General features: G+C 37.0%; 1 protein-coding gene across 14 annotated transcripts in view; it reads right to left on the minus strand.

Moving 5' to 3' along the window:
* The window catches only part of ZNF438 (zinc finger protein 438), a 169559-nt gene that overhangs the window by 124536 nt on the left and 25979 nt on the right, over positions 1-19044 (minus strand). For all 14 annotated transcript variants that reach the window (XM_036842545.1, XM_036842542.1, XM_036842552.1 and 11 more), the window contains one exon: positions 4504-4559. In XM_036842545.1, the coding sequence (XP_036698440.1) occupies positions 4504-4533 (30 nt within the window). In that variant the 5' untranslated portion in view covers positions 4534-4559. Of the gene's footprint in view, positions 1-4503; positions 4560-19044 lie in introns of those variants that run through there.

Below are 19044 nucleotides of genomic sequence, written 5' to 3' on the forward strand. Positions count from 1 at the left end.
TCTAACTAAAAGCGCTTATAACTTAAAGTTCTCTGTTATTTAAATCCTATTTTTGTCTTTCCAAGAGAAGAGAAGGGAACGGCTGGATCACCCTCCACGACACAGTGAAGCACAGTCACTCCTTCTCAAAGAGCTTCTGGCATAAGAGTAGGATGAACTTTCCATTTCTAGCAAACTCTGACCAAAGGCCATCTCCAAATATCCTGCTCTTTACTTCTGAGACTCAGTACACTTTTGTTTAATAACTAAAATCTATTACAGAGTTTGTGTATGTATGTATTGTTTATTTCAGACCTAATATCAATCTAAATAAATTTTAAATTAAAAAATGAAAGAAAGAAAAATGCCTCCAAGGAAATGCCTTAGATGAGGACTTGGCCCACCTGAGTACCTTGATAGGAGCTCTTCTTTCACGTCAAATACTGGGAACTTCACCTAGAAGTTCACCTTTATAATTTATGGGTGAAAGCTTCCCAATACAAAGACAGGAGGAGTCGTCTGAAAAAAGAAGATTCTGAAAACTGATATAATCTCAGAGTTGGGGAGACCAACTCTGGGGAGAAAAACCACTCTCCCCTCCCCCACCCTAGCACATCTTCCTCTGCAACATCCCAGGAGGTTGATCAGCCTCAAGTTGACACCGTCAGTGACAAAGAACCCACTGTCCTCTGCAGCAGCCCGGTCTATTTATATGCAGATGTCATTGTTAGCAACTTATTCCTTCTACTGCTTATTCAATGTTCTCTCAGAAACCTCTCTCTCTGTAACTTCTACCCATCGATTCTAGCAATGTCTTTCTGCAGCTCTACATCTCCAGTCCCTCTTACACTTGAGAGCAATTCAAATTACAGAAACTTGGAACAACGAAACTGCAAAACTTCTAGTGTGACCTCTGACCTCTCCCACTACATGTGCTACAGAGCCTTAGAAATGTACTTTTCTCTCTAAATCTGCCTCCACTGGCACCAGGCTAAAAGCTGAAATGGTCAGGATGAGGTACAGGGTAGAGGGTAGGAGGGATTTAGCCAATTCCAAACGGACTTGGAGAATTTAAGGGACAGCAAGAAAGCAACTGTGGCTACAGAGCCACATGAGCACGCAGAGAATGGCAGGAGAAAAGGCAGCAGGGAGAACACACAGGGCCTGGTAGAACAGGGTGAGAAGTTTATCCTGAGTGTAATGGGTAGACACTGCAGGGTTCTGAACAGGGGAAGGACAGGAACTGTTTAACATTAAAACTCAAACAAACGAAACAAAACAAAACAAAACCCACTTTCGCTGCTCTATGGAGCACAGACTAGAGATAAGGAAGGCCAGTGAGGAGACTATTACTATCATCTAGGTAACTTACAATGGTGACTATAAGTTACATTATATAATTATACTAGAGTAGCAGTGGGGGCAATGGCAGCAAAGGGATATGTTTTGAAAGGAAGACGTCTAAGCCCCCTGATAGACTGGATGTGGGTTAAGAAGCAAAGAGAAAAGTCAAAGACGACGTCTAGGTTTTGGCCTGAGCAACTGAGTGGGCCACTGAGTGAGCTGGAGGAGGATGCAGGGGCTTGTCTGGGGAAGAGAGTCCAGGCGTCCCGCTGCACATACGCTAAGTTTGAAATGCTTATTGGGCTTCTGAATAGAGACGCTGGATAGGCAGACGGATAGGAGCCTGGAGCTCATGGGAGAGATCAAGGCAAAGAAATTAACTGGGGGGACACATGGTATTTAAAGTGAGGGATGCATGAGATCACATAGAGAATAAGCAGCGAAGGCAACCAAGGACTGAGCCCTGAAGGACACCAACCGCCAGAGACCACGAAGAAGAGGAGACCGAGAAGGAGAGTTTGTAATCCTGCGTGCATTTTATGCTTTCAAGTATAAGAAGGACTGGAGATTTAGAGCCACAGAAAGACATGGCTAGAAGTGATGGGGAAAAGCTACAGAGAGGGCGGTTTCTGCCAATTTTAACAAGCACTATGATGTGTAAGTTGGCAACATTCTCATTCTTCCTCAAAAAGCAACTGGGAGTATTTTATATCTACAAACTACAAAATCCACAGCCAGCCATCACAGTCTTTTTCAAAGACCACCTTTCGAAGTCACGTGCAACTCTCCTTCTGCCTCCTGGCCGGCTGACTGAGTCTGGAGAGCCCCATTTCACATGCCAGCTGCTCAATTACCCCACCCCTGGCCTCTGGCGTGGGTCCTGGCTTCTGAATCCAAGTTCTCGCCCCCACTGACAACGTTCAGTTGCCCAGCGCTGACCAGGAGGCACACTGAGATCCTGTTCCCCAGAGCTGATCAATGAAGCACACAATGAGTGACTGTTCGGCAATGCATCGGGTGACAGAGAACAACGGACATGCTGGGGAACCAGAGGATGAGCCAGGGCGAGGCTGGAACGGGGAGCAGGAGACTCCACTCCAGGCCCGTCACCCCGGGGGGAATCTGCTCGAGGTCACCCGGTGTGATCAGACATCCTTTTACCCAGAAGAGCTGCTGCAAGCTGAAGTTTACCGTGTGTCTGCAGACTCAGGGTTCCCTGGAAGCGGGTAATATTAGGAACTAAACTGTAGGTACTGCACACCACGGCCATCGGCTCTTTCTGCCCCACACCTTCAGCGTTGCCCTGGAGACATCTGTTCCCCTCCAGCCTCATCTATGATGGGAGTTCCAAACTAGCTCATAGGTGTTTGTGACGATTAAATGAGATCACTGCAAACAAAGTGCCTGGTACATAGAAAGCGCTCCGTGCCTATTAGCTACCCCCATTTATACTTTAGGTGACCATAAAGTGACAGCCAGCCAGCTGAGTGGTAAAGCACGTCTCCAGAAACAACACTTGCAAGGCTCTTCGAGCACAGAAGAATAATAAAAAGCTTTTTTGCTTGATTTTATGTGTGGATTATAATTTGATCGATGGAATTACAACTTGTCCTGAAAAAATGCTCCTCCCTTTTTCTAAACTTTCCTACCAAGGTTGGCACAATTATGCTACATCACTAAGAAGTAAAGATATCAATCTCATGCCAATAGAATTTACAACACCAATTCTGAACAAATATCATCAAGCAAAACAGAACTCTCCAAGCCTAACAATTAGCCTGCAAAAGTCATTCAGGCCTGGGTCTGCTGTTTTAAATGTCTATATCCTTTAACTACCATATACTTCTATTTCCCGTTATGAAATTTAAGTTTAACTAAAATCACTAAAGTTGGCAACAGCAGCAGGAGACCATTTATAAGGCCAGCAGGGCTATTTTACTTTTATTAATGACAAGTTATGTAATAGTTCAGCAAACTACAGAGCTCCCTTCTTAAAGTCTTTTAATATTTATAGAAATTTAAGAGTTATACTGCCAGAGTTCATTTTGGAAACTGAGAATTTCAATTATCTGACAGCAATCAATTATTTCAGCTCAACTACAGAAATGGCTCTTTAACGATAGGCCAGCTGAGTCTAGCACCTGACCTAGAAGCTCAAGTAGGTGTGACTGAACAAAACCACCCTAAAAGGGTCTCAACTCCAAACCACTGAGTCACATCACTGGCCTTTTTGCCTCTAACAGTACATCAAAGAAAAGAAAAGAAAAAGAAAAAAAGCGGTACACTGGGAACCATGGAAGGGGCCTGCTTATGTTAACAGAAAGAGCTGTACTAAAGCACCAAAGAACACACAAGTACCTTAAAGGAATCAAAGAGCAAGTCTGTAACCGAGCTCAAGGAGATGTTCATGGACGCCAGGCCAATGTCAAGAAAATGAAATCCCACGCCTCCCACGAACTGAAAACTGAAACCTATCGTCACATATTTCCCTGCATCTCTAATGCACGGAATCTGGGTTTTTCTAAAGGTAATTAATTATTTTGATTTTTCAAACAATTACACAGAAAAGCTACTTCTAAACTACAATTTTCAAATAAATCTTGATTTTTTTTGGCTTTAAAGAAAAATTTTTATTTTGGAATAATTTTAGATTTACAGAAGAGTTGCAAAGATATTACCGAGTTCCTGTATTCCTTTCACCAAATTCCACCTAAAGTTAACATCTTACACTACCATGGTACATTTGTCAATACTGAGAAACTGACATTGGTACATTTCCTATTAACTAAGCTATAGACTTTATTTGGATTTCACCTGTTTTTTCACTGATGTCTTTTTTCAGTTCTAAGATACAATCCAGGACACCACTTTGCATTTAACGATTTTTTTTAGGGCTTTAAGTTTTGAAATATGCTGAACTTCTTTCTCTTATTGACAATGTTCTCTGTATAATTATTATACAAAATAAACCTAAGACTCCCTGGAAAATATGATTTATTGGATACCAGAGAATGTTACATTACATTCATGTAAACATGGTATTTCTACTATTTTTACTGAGGAGAAAAAGAGGTAAATCACTGAAGTAAGATATACTCCATTGCCTACTTTGTCAGGAACCTATGGATCAAATCATTTAATGTTTCAGAAATATCTCTTCAAAAAATGCTTGTCACTTACCTGTCTCCCAAGGCTCCAGTAAAGAGTCATAAGATGTATGGTAAATCCTTTTAATCCTGTAATAGAATATAAAGTATTATCATAATCCTATTCAGATAATCCATTTTTATCAAATATATGTTAACAACTGTATTCCTTTCATTCCCAGTTTTAAAATTATTGTATGATATTTTTATCAAGATAACAAAAGAACTAATTTAAGGAAGAACAATACCATAAATTTATTACATGTCTTTAGTTTAAAAATGAAGGCATGCAAAATTTAATACAAGTTTTAAGATAAACAGAAAACGTTCTAGAAAAAAAAAAGTGCCACAATGAATAAAACTGACTAATAAGAATGTTTTACATTCTTTTCCATGTGCATAATGCTGTGGAAATTACTAAATAGTCACAAACAAGTGAATCACATTGAGGGCACAGCCTTTGCGAGGGGAAAACAGCAATCAGGAATTTGGGGTTAGGAGATTTTTGAAAAGACACGTGTCTGGTAAAGCGACCATGTGTGTCAGTTTGACTGAGACAGTCTCAACTTAGGTCCATTGTCACAGTGTCCCCCCCCCCAATTTATTATTTGTCCTGGATTCTCCACTTTCTAGCGATTTTTTTTAACGAGAGTGTTATAATAAGCCAGAACGTTTACTTCCAGGCTCTGCCCTGATCTTGTTGAGTGCTGTGAGATACACGCGCAGTGAATCCAACTGTCAATTTAACCTGTGGTTAAATGTGAAAGACCTCTCTCTGGATGGGCTATAACTGACACCTCGTTCTCAAGGTCAGCACCCAAACCATGGGCAGAAAAAGGAAGCACACTTGGACAGGAGAGGCCGAAGGACAGCTAAATCCTGCAGTCTTGGGTGGAGGTGGAAAAAATATTCAATGCTGCTGCCCCAACTATGATTAGCTCGAAGATACCAATTTAAGAAAAGCAGATGAAGAAGATGTTTTATATATTATTCTATAAAGCATGACTTTTCATTTGGATCAAATGACTAGTCTTTAATCTTGCTCAGTTCTGATTACAAAGTATCTTGTTTACATAGTCAAAATTAAGTGACAGCTGTTATTTTGTTGGCTCTATTAGCAGAAGAAATTTACACTTAAGTGATGCCAGCTTTCTATCAGTGTCAAGAGATACATTAAATAGAAATCAGTTAATTCCAATAATGGGCTGATTGTTTTCATCCAATTCATGGAATCAAAGTAAATCTTTTGGAAGTTCCTTCTGTACTATGTGATATGCCTGACATTGCTGTAGCTGCTATTTAAACTCAGTTAGGAAGTTCAACAACAAAGATGCAGTTATAGTCAGTTTTCATTAACCGCAGCAACGAAGTTCTACAAGGTCACCATGAACACTGAATTAGCAAATACCAAACAAAGTCCTGCTCTTAAAGGAGAAACAGAGTTGGGTTCCTGGGAGCCTCCGGCTACAACTTCTTCTTCGACTGGTCAAACATAACCTCGCGTTACGTGTCCTTCTGTATAAAGACACTATATTTAATATATATTACGGATTCGTTAACATTGAACTCCCAGTCCATCGCACCAACTCATGCCTAAATAAAGCTTACTTAAGACACGTATTTTCCCTGTAAAATACAACACGCCACGACCTTCCTGCACTCAGGAACAATATACAATACACTATGCCTGGGAGTCACTGTAAACAGTGAAATCACCAACAAGAAGCACAAAAATACAAAGAAAAAAAAAAGTGGCACCACAAAAAGGATACTTGTTCAGACTTTGAAAGCTGAAAGAAGAAAGCCTTGCTTTACCTCAGCTGGGAACAAGTGTGTTGAGCAATCCAAATTTTCTGTTCCTCGGCAAATGGCCCTAAATGACTACAAAAGGACCAAGAATACTGATTTGGGGGTTACAAATAAATTTTTGTGAGTAGGGAGAATTCGCAAAATGGAATCTATAAATAATGAGGATAGACTATATTTGATTTTACAGAGATAACACAAATACAAACTTTGGTCAAGCACAGAATCATAGAGTAAAAAACAATGGTCTTACTAATTTTAAAAAGTACTGAACAAAAATAAACTTGGACATGGTTGTGATTCACATATAATTCACAACTGTACCACGTGAATGGCAAAATATGACCAAAGTAGAAGCAAACACATCCCACAATTACATCCACCAAAGATGTGACAGTCTAGCAATCACAACTGACAAATATTTAAACACACATACACACAAAGAAACTGTCACTCGTGACAAAGATAATGTCGAATAAAAAAAATACTCCAACATGGCAGTACCTGTTTTCTCTTGTTGCTACATATCTTAGAAATCTTTGAGGCTTTTAAGACTCACTTAGTAAAATCATCAATAGCACTGAAATTTTTTCAGCTGAGCACTCTAAATCTTGGCTTCATTTTGTTCAGTCAGCTGGAAATCTTTAATTTAGATTTAATTTATACAGAGAACCAGTATTTTTACTTAGATACGTTTATACTTTGTATCAGGATGAAATGGACTTCCAAATGCTTACAATCTAGCAGCATCTAAATTTAGTAAAATGGGGGACTTCCCTGGCGGCCCAGTGGTTAAGACTCCGTGCTTCCACTGCAGGGGGCGCAGGTTCGATCCCTGGTCAGGCAACTAAGATCCCGCATGCCGTGCAGTGCGGCCAAAAATAAATGAATAAAAATTTTAAAAATTAAAAAAAAATAAATTTGGTAAAATGTTCAGAAGACTTCTAAATAAATACAACTTCTCTGACAAGCTTTCTCTTGTAAAAATGTCACTGAATAAAGGTACTCTAAATAGAGTAAAAAGACAGTACCTATGAAAATATATGGGCTGGAATATTTTCCTGTTAAACTACTAAAAAAATCAAAATTTAGAATGACCTCAATTTAGTAGAATTTGCTTTGAACTTACCAGGTACCTTAGTATCTACACAGATATTATATTCTCAAATATAAAGATTATGATTTACAGCAATTAGTAACTACTGAAAAGAATCAAGTTTCAAGTTTACTAATCATAAAATGAAACTTTGAAGACTATAATTTTATGAAACAATTAAAAACAATACAACTGTGTTTCAAAACTACATTCCTTTCAGAAACATACAGAGACCCAGTACTACAGACAAATTATGACTAAGAAACTAAATAATGTATATGGGCTTCTACTGAGAATTCTATTTATGGTTTTTTAAAGTTGAAAAAAATCAGTATGAAATAATTTTGTTGTGATGTTTGTTGTGATATTTTGGGTTTTTAAAAAATATTAACATGGAAATATGTTAACATGTTTCAGAAATAAACTTATTTTTAAAATACAATAAAAATAAATCTGTTAGTCAACAAATAAAATTATACAATTTTATTATTTTTCAGTAATTCTTATTCTCAAAAGAATCTCAGTTTGGGCAATAAATTAAATGGTTAACCTAACCTTGGTGGTTAATTTTATGTGTCAACTTGGCTAGACTATGCTGCCCAGCTGTTTGGTCTAACACTAGTCTATGTGTCTCTGTGACGGTCTGTGGATGTGATTAACATTTACAATCAGTTGACTTTAAAGCAGATTACTCTCCATAATGTGGTGGGCCTCAACCAATCAGTTGAAGGCCTTAAGAGCAAAGACTGAACTTTCCCAAGAAAGAAGCAATTCTCCCTCAAGACTGCAACACAGAAACCTGCCTGAGTTTCCAGTCTGCTGTGCTGCCCTGCAAGTTTTGGACTCAAGACTACATCATCAACGTTTACCTACAATTTCTGCCTGCTGGCCTACTCTACAAATTTCACACTTGCCAGCTCCCACAATCATGTGAGCCAGTTCCTTAACATAAAAACTAACTCTCTCTCCCTATCTATCTATCTAGCTAGTATATCCTATTCTTCTATCTATCTACCTATCTATCTATCCATCCACCTATCTATCCATCCATCTATCTATAGTGCATCCACAAAAGCTGTGATAGCATACATAGATATACCTCCTGCTAGTTGTATTTCTCTGCACAACCTGACTAATACACTAGGTAAGAGAGATTAGGAAGTATCAAGCATCTCCACCCAATGGAAGCTGCTCCCTGATAAGAGCAGAAAATGAAACAGTTTTATTTTAGGAAGTATGCAATTACATCATTAACAGTACCTTTAAAGAAGAATAAAAACCCAGATTTTGGGGCCATGCCTTCCTATACCAGAATGACACCACATAACCCAACAACCCAGCTTTTAGAGAACAAGGTTGTATCTCTTCCTCCTTTCTAGCAGGGAGTCTGAGAAAGAGAAGGTGCTCTAAAATGCTGCTAAGCAAACATTTCATTTTGCTAAACAAACAATGTCTCAGAAGACACTGCCAGTCCTAAATGCTGTAAAGTGAGAGTATAAGCAAAAGTATGCTTTTTAATGTTTTCAGTAGTATTACTGTTGTCATTCTGAGACTATTGCATGTGTAATATGGGATAAAAATAAATGAATAATTATGGGATTTTCTAATTCTATAATCACTTATGTCTTTGAAAAACCAGGATTCTTGGCACAGAGAAAAGGAACTATAGAAGGAAGATTCAAATACACTTTAGTCTAGAGTTTTAATTGGAAGCATCAATATGACCTTGTGAGGTATTTTATTTTATCTTAAATATGTGCATATATTTCTTAGCTCTGATTACAGAAAAGGCCTACAAACAAAGGCCAATCCAGCATCACTGAGCATCCCTTAGAGACCAGAGCTTCTTAGAGAAATGGCTAATTCTAGGACTCAGGAGCCAATCTCAAAAGGCTCCCACTGGCCAAAGATGGAATAATTTGAGCTTCATTAATGATAATAACTGAAATGGATTAAAACCCATCAAATGTTTAATTCTAAGAGTTCATAATTTTTTTAATAATTGGTCATCTTCAAGAGATGATAGAGAACCAATTAATCATCTTAAAAACCATTAAATCAAAGAAAAAGCTCAAGAATTTATCCTGCCTTTCCTTTATGAACTGTATGACTGGGTAATACCTAAACTCTTTCAACGATGATAGCACTCTTCAAACCACATGCACGTCTAATGGTAAAGAGTAAAATTCTAACTGGCTAGGAGGGTATAAGCACAGCCTTTAACCAATGAGTGGCTTATCTGACCAAGGGGTAACCCTTGGGTAGTGAAGATAAAAGAAAAAACAAGAAAATAAATTTGAGTAGAGACATCCAATGTTCTCCACTGGGGGAAATAGCTTTCACACAGTCAGTTCGTCCAAGTCACTAAAAATATATATAAAAAACCAAGCAAACAGTATTAACCCCCATTCCCAAGGTGATCACTACACAGAGTTGCTACATGTTATTTAAAGTGCCCGGTTTTCAACAAATATTGCAAAATGTGCAAAGAAGCAGCAAACCCATTTTCAGGAAAAAAAGGCAGGCAATACAAACTGATTCTAAAGGGGCCCACATGTTAGACTTAACAGATACAGACTTCAAATCAGCTATTACAAATAAGTTCACAGAACTAAAGGAAACCATGTATAAGGAATTAGAGAGAAGTATGATGACAATGTTTCAGCAAATAGAGAATATAAATAAAGATAAGGAAATTACAGAAAAAAAGCAGCAAATAGAAATTTTGGAATTGTACAATAACTGAAAAAGTACAATAACTGAAATGGAAAATTCGCTATAGGAGCCCAACGGTAGACATGAACTGGAAGAAGAAAGAATCAGAGTGCTTGAAGATAAATTGATAGAGATTATACACAATTTGAAGAATGGGGAGAAAAAAAGAATGAGGAAGCATGAACAGAGCACCACAGAAAAAGAGAAAGGCATAGAACAAAGATTTAGATAATGGCTGAAATCTTCCCAAATTTGATGAAAAACATGAGTAATCTACACATCTAAGAAGTTCAACAAACTCCAAACCAGATAAATATAAAGAGATCCACACCCAGACAAAATATAATCAAAATGTTGAGAAACAAAGAAAAAAATCTTGAAATCAGCAAGAGAAAAATGACTCATCACATACAAGAAACCCCAATAAGACTGACAGCTGACTTCTCATCAGAAGCAGAGGAAACTAGGAGGTAGTAGGACTGAATATTCAAAATGCTGAAGATAAAAAACTGTGAATTAATAATCTCACATCCAGCAAAACTATCTTTCAACCACGAAGGTGGAACCAAGACATTCCCAGAAAAACAAAAACTGAGAGAATTTGTTGCTAGGAGATCTGCTTTATAAGAAATACTGAAAAGAGTTCTTCAGGTTGAAAGCAAATGACACCAAACAGTAGTTTGAATGCACACAAGAAACAGACTGCCAATAATTATGTACATAATTACAAAAGAGACTACAATTGCGTATTTCTCCCCCTTCTCTTAACTGATTTAAAGAGCAATTCAATGAAACAGTATGCATACAAGTGTATTGTTGGGCTAATAACAACATGTAAAATTTTATATATTTGATGACAGTAACACAGAGGAAGCAGATGAGAGCAAACCTGCCTTGTGCTGGAGTAGGGAAATAACACCAGATGGTAACTCAGACCCACAGAATATATGAGGTGGATGAAAAGTAGAAAAGTTAATATAACTAACTCCATAAATATGCACCTGCTCTCCTTTCTTCTCTCAGCTTCTTTAAAAGACTTACATAAGGGAAAAACTATAATAATATATTGTTGGGTTTCTACAATATATAGATGTAATATGGATAACAGTAGTAGCAAAAAAATGGAGAGAGAAATAGAGCTATACAGGAGAGGAGTTTCTTAATTTTGCTGAAAGTAGGTAAAAATCAGAAGTAGATTCTCTTAAGCTAAGAGCTATATTGTAAGCCCTAGAGCAAACACTAAGAAACTAATTCAAAATGTATAATTTAAAAATTATTAAAGGAGTTAAGATACCACACTGGAAGAGATTCACTTATTTCAAAAGAGGGCAGTAAAAAAAAAAAGAACAAAAGAAGGCATAAGACCTATGGAAAACAAAAAGCAAAATGGCAGGTGTAAATCCAACCATATCAATAATATTAAATGTGAATAGACTAAACAATGCAATCAAAAGGCAGAGATTATCAGATTGTATTTTTAAAAACCCAACTATATACTATATACTGTCTACAGGAGACAGTACAGTAGGTTCAACGATACAAATAGGTTGAAAGTAAAAGGATAGAAAGTGACACACTATGAAACAGCAACTATAAGAAAACCAGCCAAAATAGGCGGTAAGGCTGCAACAACAGAGGAAGAAGAATTGAAAGAATAAATAAACAATTCAAAAATGATAATAGGAGACTTCTTATCCCCTTTCAATACTAGATGGAACAACCAGGAAGAAAAACAACAGGGAAATAGAAGATTGGAATAAAAGTGTAAGCCAACTAGACCTGCCAGACATCTATACAACACTCCGCCCAACAACACAAGGCCGTCTTCTCAAGTGCACATGAAACATTCTCTAAAAGAGACCATATTCTAGGCCACAAACAACCCTCAAGAATTTAAAGTGATTAAAATCATGTGACTAAAATCCATTCCACAACTGAATGCAATCAGAAATCAGTAACAGAAGGAAATTTTGGAAATTCACAAATACATGGAAATAAAACAATACACTGGTAAGTAGCCAATGAAACAAAGAAGAAATCATAAAGGAAATCATAAAATACCTTGAGATGAATGAAAACTAAAATACAACATACCAAAACCTATGGGATGTAGCTAAAGAAAGCAGTGCTTAGAGGAAAATTTATAGCTGTAAATGCCTATATTATAAAAGAAGAAAGATCTCAAATCAATAACCTAAACTTCCATCTTAAGAACCAAGAAAAAAGAGCAATCTAAACCTAAGCAAGCAGCAAGAAAGAAACAATAAAGATTAAAATGCAAACAAATGAAATAAAGAATAGAAAAACACGAAAGACAATCAATGAAAACAAAAATAGTTTCTTTGAAAAGATACCCCAAATTGACAACCCTTTAGTTATAGTGACCAAGGAAAAAATGAGGGAACACAAAAATTACAAATGAATAAAAGGACATTACTATTGATTATACAGAAATAAAAAGTATTATAAAGGAATACTATGAACAACTGTACAACAACAAAGTGGATAACTTGGAGGAAAAGAACAAATTCCTAGAAAAACACAAACTACTAAAACTGAAGAAAAAACGGAATCTCTAAAAAGGCTTATAGCAAGAGATTGAATTGGTGATTAAAAACACTTCCAACAGATATAAGTGCAGACTCAAAGGACTTCACTGGTAAATTCTACCAAACATTTAAATGAGAATTAATACCAATCTTTGACAAACTCTTCCCAAAAAAAGAAAGAAAAAAAAAAAAAAAAGGAGATAATATTTCTATGGGGCTAGGGGCCAGTAATACTCTGATACCAAAGCTAGGCAAAGACATCATGAGATATCTACAGACCAATATTCTTTATAGCTATTGATGCAAAAATCTTCCACAAAATATTAGCAAACCAAATTAATAAAATAAAAAATAAAAGCCACATGATCATATCAATTGAGAAAAGACATTTTCCAAAATCCAACACTGTTCTGTCATAAAACTCATTCAACAAACCAGGAATAGAAAGGAACTTCCTAAACCAGACAAAGGGTATCCACAAAAAAAAAATCACAGCTAATATTATACTTAATAGTGAAAGACTGAATGGATTACTCCTAAAATTAGGAACAAGAAAACAATGTTCTACTTCTTACCATTTCTACTCAACATTTCACTGCAGGTGTAACTAACCATTGTAATTAGGTAAGAAAAAAAAACAAGCAAACAAAATCAGCATCCAGAAAGGAATAAGTATAACTATCTCTATTCACAGATGATACGAATTTGTAGCAAATCCTAAGGAACCAACTAAAAAAAAAAAAACTATTAAACACAAATAACCAGGTTCAACAAGGTTGCAGGATATAAGATTAACATACAAATTCAATCTATTTCTATACAACAGCAATGACCAACCCAAACATAAAAGAATGAAATTAAGAAAAGAGCTGCATTTACAATCACATCAAAAAGAATAAAATACTCAGGAATATATTCAATATTTAACAAAAATAGTACAGGACTCACTCACTGGAAACTACAAAACGCTGGAAAAAATTAAAGACAAAACATGCTACATTCATGGGCTGTTAAGACTGAATATTGTTAGGATATCAATAATCCCCTTATTGGTCTACATATTCAGCACAATTACTATTATGATCCAAGCTGCCTTTTCTGCAGAAATTAAAAAACATCCTAAGATTTTTGCTTTTGTGTATTACCTATGCTATTTTTTACTTACTGTTTTTCTTTACATCAACTTTAAATCTACTCCTTTTTAAAGACTTAGACTCGAAGCCTTAATATCTACAATCATAGATTTGATAGCTATGCTAGATAATTTTTAAATTAATATTTTCTAAAATACATTAAAGAAAGACATAAGTATTAAAATGAAAAAAAAAAAACAAAACATCCTAAAACTCATTCGGATATGCAAGGAACCCAGAATAGCCAAATAATCTTTAAAAGGGAGAACAGAGTTGGAAGAGTCACATATCCCAATTTCAAAACTTAACTATACAGTTGCAGTGATCAACACATTATGGTACTGACATAAAGACAAACATGTAAAACAATGGAAGTGAATTAAGAGTTCAGAAATAAACTCTTACATTTATAATCAGTTTTGACAGAGTGCCATCCAAAACAATTTAATTGACAAAGTACAGTCTTTTCAACAAATGGTGCAGGGACAACTGAATGTCCAAATGCAAAAAAAATAAAGTTGGACCTTTTCTTACATAAAAATTAACTAAAAATGGATCAGAGACTTCAATGTAAGTGCTAAAACTATAAAACTCTTAGAAGAAAACAGAGCAGTAAATCTTTATGGTCTTGGATTAGGCAATGGTTTGTTAAATATGGTACCAAAAGTACAAGTGACAAAAGATAAAATAGATAAATTGGGATCCATCTAAATTAAAATATTTTGTACTGCAACTGATACTATAAAGAAAGTGGGGAAAAAAACACAGAATGGGAGTAAATAATTGTAAATCATATACCTGAAAAGGGACTGGTATCAGTTACAAAGAACTTTTGTAAGTCTTTAATAAAAAGGTAAACAATTATATAATCAAAATTATCATTATTTTATAACTATAATTTAAAATTTTTAAATGAGCAAAGGATTTGAATAGATGTTTCTCCAAAGAACATTTACAAATGGCTAATAAACACATTAAGAAGATGCTCAACGTCATTTGCCACTGGGGAAATGCAGATGAAAACCATAATACAGGGACTTCCCTGGTGGCGCAGTGGTTAAGAATCCACCTGCCAATGCAGGGGACACGGGTTCGAGCCCTGGTCTGGGAAGATCCCACATGCCGTGCAGCAACTAAGCCCGTGCACCACAACTACTGAGCCCATGTGCCACAACTATTGAACCTGCGCTCTGGGGCCTGCAAGCCACAACTACTGAAGCCCATGCGCCTAGAGCCCGTGCTCCGCAACAAGAGAAGCCACCGCAATGAGAAGCCCGTGCACCACAACGAAGAGTAGCCCCGACTCGCGGCAACTAGAGAAAGCCCGCGCACAGCAACGAAGACCCAACACAGCCATAAATAAATAAATAAATAATTTTTAAAAAATAATTAAAATTTAAAAAAAAGAAAACCATAATACATTTACAGTCAATTAGATACTCAATGAGATACTACTTTATACCCTTTAAGATGGATATAATGAAAAAGAGATAATAACAAATATTGATGAAGATGCGGAGAAACTGGAACCCTCTACATTGCCGTTGGTTATGCAAAATGGTGTAGCCTCTGTTTTTCTAACAGTTCGGCAGTTCCTCAAAAGGTTAATTTACCATAGAGTGCCACTTGACCTGGCAATTCCCACTACTAAGTATATATTCAAGGGAAATGAAAGCATACATCCACACAAAAACTTGTATGTAAATGCTCATAGCAGCATTATTCATAACAGCCAATAAGTGCAAACAACCCAAACGTCCAGCAGCTGATCAATGGATAAACGAAATGTGGCATATCCATACAATGGGATAGTCTTCAGCAACAAAAAGGAATAAAATACTAATATATGCTATGCCATGGATGAACCTCAAAAGTGTTACACTAAGTGAAAGAGGTCAGACACAAAAGACCACATGTTGTGTGACTTGATTTACATGAAAAATCAGAATAAGCAAGCTACAGAGACAGAGAACAGATTAATGGTTGCCAGGGCTGGGGTGACTGGGAGGATGGGGGTGAGGAATGACTGCTAAGGGGTACACGTTTTTCTCTGGTGTGACAAAAATGTTCTAAAACGTAGACTGTGGTGATGGTTGTACAATTCTGAGAAGACACTAAAACCACTGAATTGTATACTTTAAATGGATTCATTTTACAGCATGGAAACTGTATCTGAATAAAAATGTTTTTACTTTGGTTAAAACCAAACTATAGTGTTGAAGGAAACAAACTGGATCTATAAATTATAAAAAGAAAAATGCGAGTGATTACTATGAAGATTTGGGATGATGCCTACTTATGAGAGAAGAGAGGGCTGGGACTGACACAGGACACAAGGAAGAATTTCAAGGGTGACTCATGAAGTTCTAATTCTTGACCTGGGTGCTACTGGCATTGTAATAACTCATTAAATCATATATCTGATTTGGGTGATTTTCATACCTTTGTTTTATTTTATAATAAAAACACTTTTTAAGGGACATTTTTGGATTTTTTTAAAAACAGGAATTTGAGGTTATATGCTAATCATCTGACTAAATTATTGTCAATATAATAATGAAATATCCTATACTTGCACTGTCCCATACAGTTACTGAGCACTTGAAATGTGGCCAGCACGACTGAGGAACTGAATTTTTAATTGATTTTAATTCTAACGAATTTAAATTCAAATTTAAATAACCACACGTGGCTAGTGGTTATTTAAATTCAAATTTAAATAACCACACGTGGCTGGTGGTTATCACATGGACAATGCAGGCTTAGAACATACAACTACTATAAAATTTTTGGCAGATATGTATTTTTCAAGAACAATGGATGAATAAGCTAACCTTTAAAATTTTAAAATAAAATTTACATATCGCAAAGATGGCAGCTTTGCGACAACCGTAATTTGTTTTTAAGTTTGCATAAACTTCTCAAAGAACAACCAAATAAACAAATATGTCTATATCTATATATAGGTATAAATATAGATATAGACATAGGTATATATGGTATCCGTTATATATGGTATAACGTTGGAATCGGATGTTCTTGTCTTACTGGACAGAGTTCTTAATATGACAAGGAGCTCTTAACCGCAGTCATATCTCCAAATTTCATCCAAATTATCAAGGAAATGAAAATGGCCACCTAGTCTGAACACCACTGAAGTGATTTCTACAATACATCACCAACTCCCATCCCTGCCCTGTCACAGACTCCAAGAAACACCACTTCCTCCAGAATCTTGAACAAATCCAACTAGATCTAAAGCCTACAGTGTTTTTGTCACCCTCCAATTTGTTCCCCAGAGTGGGTCCTCAGTTCTCCAGATTGGGTTTTATGACTAGTTTCTATCACTAAAAATGGTCCTTAACATTCAATCACTCAACAAACAATGACTAATTATGTTAGGAACTATATTAAGAAACACATGAAAAGTACAGTCTTTGTCCTGAAAGAAATTATAGTCCAGAGGAGGATAAGCACCAAATAAACCTCCAGAATTGAGCAGTGTGTTGAAGAGCTAAATGAGTACAATTTACATACCTCCATGGCTGTACAGAAAAGGAGCATCTAACTCCCAGGGACAGAAAAGGGACCAGGGGAGCAGGGTGATAGTAGAGGCATCCCTGAGCTAAGTCCTGGGAGATAAGCAGAGAAGTGTTTCAGGCAAAGAGAAAACATGCAAAGGCTCAAAAGCGCAGGAGAACTCAGAATCATGGCAAGTTCGGGTACTAGCGCCCAGGACAAGTGGAGAAGTGAGAGAAGCTAGCACTAACCAGACAGGCAGAGACCCAGGTCTGAGGCACTCTGCTTGCATGCGAGGGAGTCTGGATTTTATCTGGAAGGTGTAGGAGGCCAAAGAATTTTGAGCTCAGGAATAATGTGATTAGACCTGCATTTAAAAAAAAAAAATCACTCTGCAACAGTATGAAGTATAAATAAGAGAAAGTCTGAGATTGGAGACAGGACAAGCACTTTTAAAGAGCATTACAGCAATATGGGTGAAAAGACACGGCTCAAACTAAAGCAGAGACAGTAAGGATGGAGATGAAATGATGCACTGGAGGGATATTTAGAGCATGGAACATAAACCGACTGTACATGGGGGTAACAAAGAATAAAGAATCACGGTGAGCTCCAGGTTTCTTACGTGAGAAAAAGGACACTGCCATTCATCAACTAAAAAAAAAAAAAAAATACAAGAGGAACAAGTGCAGGTTTGAGAGTAATTTTGAGTTCTGAAACTCAGAAAGGTGGTAGTAAAATTAATAATATCAAATGTCCCCAGAGAGGTTATTAAGTAAGCTCAGCTCTACAAGCCCTAGCTCAGACTTACTGATTTAGAAGCTCTGGGGATGGAACCCAGGGGTCTGTATTTTAATCACCCTCCAAATGATTCTGATGTACGTGCTAAACCTGGAGAAGCACTGCTCTTGCAAAACACTAGCGGTAATAGTGGCAAAGGCCCAGGCAATTGGGTGGGCACGGATGATGACAGAAGCGGAGGTTTACGATTAGGAGCAGCAGAATCCAGGTTACAGGAGATTTACGGAATAAACTGGAGGAAAAGAAATGCAGACAGCACGCACAGACCCTTCTTTCAATAAGCCTGAAGAGAAAGAGGAGACAGACTAAAAATAAAGATGAGCAAAAATGATGAACAGAATAAAGTCCTCCAAGTGCAAAAAAGGATTCAGAGCCCAGGCAGAGGAGCTGGCCTTGGAAGGGATGGTGGACACGAGTGGCTGGCCTCACCAGTCCACTCTCCGTCCTGGATACCAGAATCCTAATTTTGTTCTTCTCTGGGAGGAGGGCTGGAGGGCCATGAATCTTGAGTAGCCAAAGCCAGTCACTGGACTTCTATATCCCTTGCCACTGACTGGTTTAGAAATGGGATATATCATGTAAATTTGGCTAGTGAAGTCTTCTTGGAGGTTTCTTTTTCTCTCTGAAAAAAGACATAAGAAACATGCTATGGCTTGAATATTTGTGCCCCCCCAAAACCCTATGTCAAAGCCCTAATCCCCAATGTGATGGTATCTGGAGGTGAGGTCTTTGGAGGCTATTAGGGTTAGATTAGGTTAGGAGCATGGAGCCCCAAAATGGGATTAGTGTCCTTATAAAATAGGAGACTAGAGCTCTCTCTCTCCGCCGTGCGAGGAAACAGGAAAAAGACAGTTGTCTGCAAATTCATGAAGAATCAAATCTTCAGGCACCTTGATCTTGGTCTTCCCAGACTCCAGAACTGTGAGAAATAAAACGTCCGTTGCTGAAGCCACCCA

This window comes from Balaenoptera musculus, chromosome 2 (assembly GCF_009873245.2).
Source record: "Balaenoptera musculus isolate JJ_BM4_2016_0621 chromosome 2, mBalMus1.pri.v3, whole genome shotgun sequence".
Lineage (NCBI taxonomy): Eukaryota > Metazoa > Chordata > Mammalia > Artiodactyla > Balaenopteridae > Balaenoptera > Balaenoptera musculus.